Source organism: Vicia villosa, linkage group LG2 (genome assembly GCF_029867415.1).
Source record: "Vicia villosa cultivar HV-30 ecotype Madison, WI linkage group LG2, Vvil1.0, whole genome shotgun sequence".
NCBI lineage: Eukaryota > Viridiplantae > Streptophyta > Magnoliopsida > Fabales > Fabaceae > Vicia > Vicia villosa.
Window position 1 is genome coordinate 195,055,764 of NC_081181.1, and position 10,853 is coordinate 195,066,616.

Consider the following 10,853-nt stretch of genomic DNA (forward strand, 5'->3'; position numbering starts at 1 on the left):
CTTAGTATGTAACTATAGTGAGTTCTCAATTCTACCTAGATCGTTTATGCCAAATGTAGGCGGAACTATAGAGTTCTCAATTCTATCTAGATCGTTTATGCAAATTTTGTAGGAGGAAGAAAAAACATTAAACACAAACATAATTTAGAAATTTCTAAAGAAGATTATTTATAGAGGACAAATATTAACAGGTCACATGGTTGACATTATTGAGGAAAACTCATTTAGAGGAACCTAATCGAGAGAACTTAGTCACTCATCTTTAAGAGTGTGTTTAAATGAAACATTATAATAAGTAATTTTTGAAGGAATTTGAAATGACTTGTCTAAAATTTATTGTTTGGATAAAAAAGGAAGAATTATTAAAATGATATAAATTTATAAAATATTTTATTCAAGTTAAAAATTTAAGAAATTTCAAATGACACCAAAAAATAAATAATTTAAAATTGCTCATTTACTCTACATAATTTGAATATAAATTTTATATTATTAATTTTTCAAATTTTACAAGATGGTCCTTATATTTTATTAAAATTTCAAATTCACCTTTAAAATTTTAAAAAAATTACAAATAAATCCCTAAATGTTTTTAAATTGATCCTTTAAATTTTCAAAAATTACAAATTGGTCCCTATTTTTCAATTTCATATATTAAATTTAGTTCAAAAATTTTAAAATTTATGAAAATGATCTCAAATAATCATTTTAATATTCCATCCAAATAAAAAAATTTAAAAATAAATGAATTTTATTGAATCATATGAATAATTACTTTATGGCTATTACAACATGATTGACTAATGATGAAACTCGTTTTTCCTACTTCTTAACTACAAAATAAGCATTTTTCAACAAAAGAAAGTATCTCTTTTTATGATGTATTTTTTTTTTTCAACAAAGATGTTAAAATATGGAGTTTGTTATTGTTTCTTAGTGGTTTTTGGTATCTAATCTAGTAACCCGGTAAGATACAAAGCAGCATAAAAAAACTTGGTTGATATTTAAGTGTTAAAATCAGTTTAATGAAATCCGCAAAATAGTATCACAAATTTCACAATGATGAAATTCAAAACACAATATTAATTTTGACAAATGCAACAATAATTTATTTTGTATCATGATTCTCACAATGAGCATGATGATTCAAAACTGTACCAACTCCAACCGTTCTCAATCTTAACTACACCCTCAAGAAAGAAAAGAGACATGAAAAAAACATTATATAAAACAAACATAAGTTGATCTATGACCACCCAAATACATAATCAAGAACATAGACCAATGCCAAGGAAAATGGATAGAGAAGGATAGCCAGTATTGATGTCCATAGAGGGAAAACAGTGCGGAAACTGGCGAACGCGCCCATCACAACGCAGACGATGAGAATAACCAGCACTTCCGAAGAGAAGTTCCATGTCAATCCCCTCACGTATACGAGTGCCAAGAAGACCGATAGACATAGTACATTGTTCATTGTAACTGCACCGTATATCTACAAAAAAAAATACATTATCGTTTGAGTAGGAGCAGATTTCGTGTCAAAAAGATACAGTACTAAACAAGAAAACAAACCTCGGAAAATGTTAATGATGCTGTTTGCCTCTTATCACGACTAGCGAAAATTATTGCTGATACAGCTTCACTTGAATTGGTTGCTAGAGGTAGAAAAATGAAGGAAATGAAGAAAGCTGGAATACTTGTAGCAGTGGAGAAGTCATCAACTGCACCAACCAGCGGATCGGCAAATGCAGCAGCGATAAGAGCACCAAGTAGCAGCAGCAGTCCTGCTTTGATGGAAATCCATCTAGCATTCTTAACTTCTTCAGTGGTTTCTTCACCCTGACCCCCCACATCCAGAAGATCATGTTCCCTCTTTGTTTCCTGCAAGCGGTTGGTACGTAGAGTGAGTGAGTATTAAAAAAAATAGGACAAGTTTATGAAGCTGAGCAAAGCACGACTTACGGAGTGAAAATCACTTAAAAACTTCACGGTGTGCGCACCAGCATCGCCGCCTTGAACTTTAGAACGCCTGGCCCCTTGAAGCCATCTGGAGACTCCATTAACAAACTCTGTTTCGTCAATATGTTGATTACGAGAAGTATCAAAATCCGCCATTATTCTTGTCACAGCGTCGTCATGGTCCAGCTCAATCTCCTCGAACTGAATTCCAACAACCAGTGCTGTCATTTCACCGTGAGTAAGATGTCCATCTTTATTTTCATCAATTGTGGCAAATAACCTGTATATGCAATTAAGTCAATGGCAACCAAAACCATATGAAGATATAAAAACAACAAACTTCTTTAAAACTAACATGTCTCGACTCTTAGTCAAAGCACAAAGGAGAGAAAAACTTACTTTCTAATCACGTCAGTATCGGGTTCGCCATTATCTTTCAGAAGCCTTCCCAATGAACGCATCTTCAAATGTTTCAGAAGTCCCAAAATAACATGCTTATGTTTAATATATTCCAATTTTCGTTTTTGTATCCAGGGTTGGAAAATCTGCACCGTTTTTTTCATTCTGCTCAGTTTCTAAATGTTTAAAATACAGACAACTTTGTCTGAAAAATAATCAACAGTATTCAGATATTCATCTAGTATAAAGTTATCGAAAGTGTCAACTATAAAATAAAATAATTATGCGTAACACCAGTATTAAATAAAATGGCACGTGAAGTAGAAACTTACCTGGTAAAGGCAATAAGTTATCAATAAACAGACAGAGATAATAAGACCAATCAAAACAGCCAAGTGCCTTCCAGAAGTTGAATTGAGCATTTGTGGTAATTGAACAATCAGGAATGGAACGACGGATATAACCATAATCCTTGCAGCATAACTTGTCCAAATATCCGTACTAACACCAGAACCTGCACATAGAGATTTTAGTAGAATAGAAGTACGGATCAAAATGAATCAAAAATTGACGTATGTAACATTAGCAGCATCGTCATGTTTGGTAGCTTGAAGAACAAGAAAACACAATTATCTGAATGCCAGGGCATATAGAAGTTTGTTGTAGTAACTCTCAATCTTTAAATAACCAAACAATATGAAATGACATACCAGTTAGACTGAATCCCCTAGTGTCTGTTGAATCTAGTGCAATGGAATCCTCGATGTCACACTTGCCCACAATCACGCAAGTCCCCCATATTATAGTCAGAAGCAGCACCGTTGATCCAGCTAGCAGTCCCATTCCAACAGCTACCTGACTTTGAGCAACTTCTGCACTTCCTGAAAGCCCAGACACTACACAAAACAAGAAAGATAGAGTAAAGCACTAAATGAGCATACATCTTCATATATGAAATGAGTGGCAAAAGAAAGAAAAAAAACAACTCTTGGAAGGTAAGTTATACACAACTCAGCCCTACAAAACCAAATAGTAAAGTGATGGTTGGTTTCCACTTATAAGGGAGATATTTGACATGAACAACAAGGTTCAGACTCATTCAGAGTGATAGCGAACAAAAAATCACACTCGAGATAATAATGAATCACTTTAACTAACAAATCCGTGAGTTTGACAGAGAGAATCAGAACAATATAAAGGTGTATATAAAAAAATCAATTTTGAATAAATTGATTCTATAAAATTGATTCTAGCTAAAAGTGAATTGAAAGTAAAGTGATTTATGTTTAGACAAACTCTTACAAACAAAAGTGAGTTGAATAGTAAATTTCAATGTAAAATTCATGTTTAGTCTCAAAAGCTACAAACCCTAACTTCAAATAGAATCAATTCTAAAAATCAGAATCAATTTTACTCGAGAGCAACCAAATATGTCAAAGTCAATTCTACAGGTTAAGAATCAATTCCAAGTGCTCTTTGTAAAAGTTTTACTTTACAACTTCAAGGGGGTATGGTCCAAATCCCACTTAGAATAGTGGCAAAATAGCCTGAGTCGCAAGTAAAGTGATTTATGTTTGCATATGTAAAAGTAATTTGAATTTTGAACACTAAATTTGAGCTAACAAATCGCATATTCTTTTAGTCAGAAACTACAAATCTTAGATTCAAACTAGAATCGATTATAAAAGCAAAATCAATTCTACTAATCAATAATTTGATTCGCAAATAATCTTATTATAGAGAATAGAATCACTTCAATAGCTGAAACTAATAATTAGAGATGATTACCGAGAATAAGCATGGCATCAGGCAGAGCACCAAGGATAGGAAGAAACAGTCCCCCAACAATGCCGGGACCCAAGATCTCAAGCAAGAGCTCACTCCCGTTGGACAAAAACGTAGCAGCGGTGTACATGAGAAACCCATAAACAATAATGAGAAACAAGTTTCCCAGAACGGTGGTGGTGCACGGTAAGAATCCATAGGTCTGTTCACAGGCGGATTCAACTGCCGGATCCGTGGGGAGACGAAGAACGTTGGAAATGAATCCATCGGAAACGAGATCGTGCGAGACGAAACGAGCGTGGGCGTGAGTGCAGAGGATTGCGGCGATGCCGATGAAGAGGAAGCGGAAGAGTGTGTGGTTGGAAGTGGAGCGGGAACGAGAGCGAGAACGTGAACGGGAAGTGAAAGAGAGAGACATGGTTGTTGTGTGAACTAATGGATGAGAAACATTTGTGTTGTGTTTTTGTTGTTTGACTGATGAGTTTGAGGAAAAAATGGAAAGAAATTATGAAATTAGAAATTATGAAATTTGAGATACGGAAAAGGGAAAAGATAGAAAAGAAATAAATTTGTGATATTGATTATTCCTTAAGGAATTAAATTATGAAAGGAAAGGACTAGAGAAATCTTTCGGTTAGTACCTTTTTTTTTTAAGTCGGTGAATTGAATATTTAATTTTAAAGTTGAATTGGGAAGTAAAAGTTTGAATTAAAAAGGTTTTGAAAATATAGTAATACGAAGGGTCGTTTTCGGATTTGCGTGAAGAGTGGTGTGGTGGACATGATAGATGACTGGTAGATGGATAAAAGAAGGTAAGGTGGAGAAGGAGGTTGAGGTAGACCCGGTGGTGTTTAACGAACTAATGTACTATTTAGGCTTTGGGATTCTTGGATATTGGGTTCCACCATGTGTACTAACTAGGAGTATCGTTTTTTGTCACTTTCTTTACCTTAACACCTCTTTGGCCATGGTATCAAAAATATCTCTGTTAGAAATTAATGTGTTTTTGACGTTTTGGTTCTGAATCAGAATATATAGGAATTATACTGTGAATTTAATAAACAACCATTTAATATAAAGTTTTTTTTTTGTCAAAAAATAAGAAGGGTGCCCAAAGAAAGAAGAAAATAATTGTTAGTAGGTCTAGTGGTGATTGGCGTTAGACTCTCCCGAATCAAACTAAATCGGTGATGATAAACCAAAAAAGAATATATATATATATATATATATATATATATATATATATATATATATATATATATATATATATATTAAAAATTTGTTAGCCAAATTTTTAATATTGAGTGATTAAAAAAAATATAACTTTGCATATGACATTAAAAAAAATTAAGTATATTTTTTTTGTATTATAACTTTTCAACACAAATTATTCTATGTGTTGACGATAACTTTTAAATACATAAAATAAATTATTAATATTATTATATATAATTTGATCTAAAAGAAAAAAATAAACAAGCATAAAAATAAAATAGAAAAAAAATAAATAAACATGAAAATAATAATTATAAAAAAACAAGTGCAACAATTATAATTTATATTAAATACAAAAAAAAATAAAATGATATGAATATGTTAACTTATAAACTATAAAACACAACCTATTCCTTAACAAATACATATGAAATCGAAATCTAGTTAATATAATCTTATAATGGACACAAACCACGATACTTGAAATTAGAAAATGTCCTCCATTAACAACCTCAAGAGATGATTCTATACAAATGTTACTTCGAAACTAATTTTCCACCATTCCAATATTACATTCCTACACATTTAGAGAAACAACAAACGTAAGATTGAATACATATGTATTTAGATAATTTATAATTTATTAAAGAAAATAGACATATTGTATTAATCTCTATGTGATCACTTTTTTTGTTCGCTTCCTTGACCTCTTAACAATCGTTTTAGATACAGGCGTTTTTCTTTTTTATGGAGGACGACCTTTGCGCTTGGCATGCACCGGACAACGAATTTTATTACTATTGTTTGGATTGGAGTCCTGTTTACACATTTCTAACAAACAACCTCTAGTCTCTTAATAAAGTTAACTTGCAGGATCGGCTACTAAATCCTATAGAACTTAGTGTTAAGTTTCAAATAGTTTTCTGATTTTGAATGTGATGTGTAAGCTAGGTAAAGGCTAAGAAATGCAAATAAAAGAAACAAAATGAAATGCAAATACTTTGACAAAATAGAATACAACATTAAAAACTGAAGTGTAAATTTCTTTAAATTAAAATTGTAACGCATACATACATTTTCAGAAGTCACTTGTATCTCTTTTGTGTGGATACTTTGAACTTTTCTTACAATGTTACAAAATATGACCCTTAAAACTGAGTGCAAAATCTACTTAGATAGACATACAAAAATAATTGCTACTAAAATTCGACTAATCAGAGTTTGCCTCGTAACCAATCCATGCAAAAATGCTTTTGGCAACTTCCCCTAGTCTTTGACAACTGCTTTCAAAACTAATCTTTTTAACTGTCAGACTTAGACCATTTGATGAAAATTTTGGCTAAGTCCCCAAATGACTTTCCTGTAGCCTTCGACTAGCCTGACTAGTTTTCTAAAACCAAATGCTCTTTGACACCCTCCCTTTTGACCAATCATTTATATCTCTTAGCTTGTTTGCTTTCACGCTCTTAAGCTTTTATTCAGGTTGTTCAGACTTTCATGCTTTGGTCAAAAATTTCTTGCTAACAAGTCCTCAATGAAATTTTCTATAACATTATCAAGTGTACCATCCTGGGTAGACATGTTGGAATTAAACAGGTGCAATGTTTTATGGAGGTCATTAGTTGCATCATCAGACTCAGCGGCTACTTCAGCAATCTCATAAAAATGTTTGCATAATTTGTCAAACTTGTCCATTCGTGGCTTCAAATCTATTACACCATAACTACTCTGGCTATATGAATGCTTCCTTTTAATATTTTCTTCCATCTCATTAAAATACACTTCTCAGGCAGACTTATAATCCTCTCCTGACTACACACAGATAACACATGGCGACACACAATACCTCTAAACTCAAATAGTGAGCATTCACAATTGAAATCATAGTTTTCCTTATTAAAAAAACTTTTAACACTCGCTCTTTATGTATGTTTCCAACTAATATCTCCTTCCACACATGATAGGTAACAAAGCAACCTTCGACGTCATTCAAAGAGGCAGAACAGTTCATTTTAAATTTGAATTCCACTTAAATTTCCTTGAATTTGGCATGTGTGAACTCACCTTAGAATTGCTTATCAATGGACGAGTTTGACCCACATGGAGTTGTAGTATCCATCAAATTAAAGTCAGCTTCAAATTCCTTTTCTGTCCGACTTCTAAGAGCTTTATCATATTGTTTCACAAACTGATTTAGCCTTGTTGTAGAATTTATATATACATCAAAGAAAGCATATATGCTCTCACTATGCTGCGTAGTTGACATACCAGCCCAAAAATATTTCCGTAACACAGTTGGTGCTCATCTATGACACTCATTGTACAACCCACTCAACCAATCATTTTGTTGGAGATCAAATTTTTCGATGAACGAACACCATTTTTTTTCAAAACTAGTTGTTGTGAATGTATCATAAACTGCTTCTTAACTCAATAGCATTTTTCATAGCCTTACATTGATCTGTCACAATACTCAAAAGGGATTTTTCAAGCATACACGAAGCCGTAATTTGAAAAATCACACAAATGAATTTGTGTATTCACCCGATAGCAATCCACAACCAAGTAATGTTGATTGACCATGGTGATTCACACCTACAAATGCAGCAAAAAGGCATGTCATACTTGTTAGTCAAGTATGTTGTGTTAAAAGTTATAACATCTCTAAAATATTTGTAAGCAACTCTACTTCTTGCATCGGCCCAAAATACATTCCTCACATGAAAATCATCATCCAAATATATGTCATAGAAGAAATTAGAATTTTGTTCTCTCATTTTACAAAAATAACTTATCAAGGCCTTACCATCACCTTCTTTTCCAATTGCGCGTCGTTCCTTGTTAACATAATCCTCACGTCTTCTCCATAAAAAGGAATATTTTCATGCCCTCCTGCATTTTTAACAAGCGATTGAAATGTCTTGTTGATCATTACTCATGCATCATCATTGATTTGGATTGCTCTCCTTACATGTAAGTTCATTTTCTTGTTAGCCTTGAACAATCTTACCTCTGTAGGACTAGTCTCACGAGAATTGTTAGATTCATATCTTGTAATGTACCACAAATCATCTTATTTCAATTTAATACAAACTTTGGCAGGATAATTTTTTGCCCTACACGGTAGTGTATTTAACGTAGACAAATTTTTTGAAATGTTGGTTCCCTCTCCCTATCATCTCCCTTTTTCAATAATCTGATCCTCCATCCAAACCCTTTTTTTAAAGCATACTCTTGATAATATGTTTTAACTTCCTCTACACATGAAAAACACATCCCAACAGCAGGAATCCAATGTGAATCATCATCATCTTCAGCGTTACCATAATCGACTTCTACATCTTTCCTTTGAGTAATATCACAAACCAAAATATTTTAATTGTCCATTATATTTCAGTTGTGGCTGAAAGTATGACACTAAAACTGCACAAAGTATATTAATTAGATGTATAATATAGATGTTTAACAAAGTTGGTTAACAATGTGTAATAATTTGGTTAATGATGAGTATGCATTGATTAATAAACACACATACTTGAGTAAAACTTTATAACACTAATTATTATAAAGTTGGTTAATGGTGTGAAAAAAGTTGGACAATACATGATTAATAAGCAATCATAAATAAAAATATGATATCAACCAAAAGTAAATAACTCGATTAATGGTGTGTATAAACTCTATTAATGGTGTGTATATATATATAGTCTAAGAGACATTTCCACTTTATTTTTTCTTTAAATTTTAGGGTGAATGACCACCGCATTGTTATCAACAAAATAATAGTGATAAATTTTTAGTCGTATGTATTTTCTAAATTATTATAAACTTTTACTACTTTTATACTTCCAAGTAGTACCTCATATTGATATTCTAAGTTTTTCAACTCTAAGAATGATACTTTAAAATTCATGTCATATGAATGTGGTCATATTTTAATTTGAATTAAATTTATTAATGATGCCTAAAAATTATGCTAATCCTTCATGGAATCTGGCTATTGAATTGGTATGCTGACTTAGAGTTTTTAATTCTTAGTTAGATTTTTTATCCATGTGGCACTTATTAATTCTTAGTTGACTTTTTTTTTTCTACACTTAGTTGCCTTTGTTTAAATAAGTTATTTATCCTTTCATTTTCCTTCTCCTCATATCAATCCTATCACTAATTTCTGCATACAATTCAAACTCAGAATCTAAAAAAGAACCCGTAAAACCGATATAGGAAATAATGAGAAAAAGTTTAAAGAAAAAAAACTTACTAGAAGAAATGTGTGGATAATGAAGGAAAATTAAACAATTTAATATTCATTGATTCTAAATCCTAACCATGTCGTAGATAATTAAATTTTGAAGATAAATTTATTTTAAAGGAATATATTGTAATTTATTTTAAAGGAATACAGTATATTGTAATTTGTTTTCAATTGGATTTTAATTAACATGTCTTACTTTTTATCAAAGAAGAGATACAGAAGCAAATTAATGTCAGTTTCCTCGTCACATCAGAATATCCTCAATGATTGGCCAACATAGTGTCTGTTCCCAAGAAGGATGGAAAAGTCAGAATATGTGTTGATTACACAGATTTAAACAGAACAAGTCCGAAGGATGATTTTTCATTACCACATATTGATATGCTGGTGGATAGTACTCCTAATTTTAAAGTCTTCTGACTTCTCATTCATGGATGGATTTTCAGGCTACAATCAAATCATTATGGCACCTGAAGATATGGAGAAAACAACTTTTATCACACATTGGGGCACATTTTGTTACCGTGTAATTCCGTTTGGTTTGAAAAATGTCGGGGCAACTTATCAAAGAGCTATGACGACTCTCTTCCATGATATGCCAAGTATGCATCAGAAAAAGAACATGTGGGGCACCTACTGAAGTTGTTCCAATGTTTGGGAAAGTACAAGCTTCGTCTGAATCCGAGCAAGTGCATATTTGGTGTCCGCTCTGGAAAACTCCTAGGTTTCATCGTCAGCCAAAGAGGTATTGAAGTTGATCCCGATAAAGTCAAGGCTATTCAAGAAATGCCTCCACTAAAAACAGAAAAACAAGTCAGAGGATTTCTTGGACGACTGAATTACATCACCAGATTTATCTCCCATATGACTGTAACTTGTGGACCAATCTTCAAGCTTCTCTAATTTTTTCTTTTTGTTGTCTCTAATTTTATTTTCATACTAAATTAGGATAAGATCTTTGCATTAATGTTATAAACCTTTTTATATTTCAAATTTCAATCAAATTGAATTGAATTGTTCGATCGGTCCAATTTGAAATCAAATTTAAGGATGTAAGCGGATCAGAAAAATTCAATTAAACAGATAACCCAAGCTAAACCAAACTGGAAAAATAATCAATTGTTTCTGGTTCAGTTCTAAAATCGAACTGAACGAATGAAAATGATGTGGTTTGGTTCGATTATCAGTTTTAGTTTTTAGGAACCGGTGAACCGAACTAATTGTTATAATTACGTTG

General features: G+C 32.2%; 1 protein-coding gene across 1 annotated transcript; it reads right to left on the reverse strand.

Annotated features, from left to right (window-relative positions):
• Positions 1–1,063: 1,063 nt before the first annotated feature.
• LOC131653444 (sodium/calcium exchanger NCL) lies at positions 1,064–4,716 on the reverse strand. Its single transcript, XM_058923581.1, has 7 exons — positions 4,150–4,716; positions 3,072–3,257; positions 2,694–2,875; positions 2,362–2,507; positions 1,966–2,242; positions 1,576–1,884; positions 1,064–1,495 (listed from the first exon to the last, which is right to left on the reverse strand). The coding sequence occupies exons 1-7, from the start codon at positions 4,562–4,564 to the stop codon at positions 1,247–1,249; spliced, it is 1,764 nt and encodes a 587-aa protein (XP_058779564.1). The 5' UTR covers positions 4,565–4,716; the 3' UTR covers positions 1,064–1,246.
• Between the last annotated feature and the right edge of the window lie 6,137 nt (positions 4,717–10,853).

Bases quoted from the DNA above. Each gene is read 5' to 3' on its own strand.
- LOC131653444 (XM_058923581.1), bottom strand. From the start codon at position 4,564: ATGTCTCTCTCTTTCACTTCCCGTTCACGTTCTCGCTCTCGTTCCCGC. The intron at 3,258-4,149 runs GTAATCATCTCT...TGTTTTGTGTAG, and splicing joins TGATGCCATGCTTATTCTCG to TGTCTGGGCTTTCAGGAAGT. The intron at 2,508-2,693 runs GTAAGTTTCTAC...AAAACGGTGCAG, and splicing joins TAACTTATTGCCTTTACCAG to ATTTTCCAACCCTGGATACA.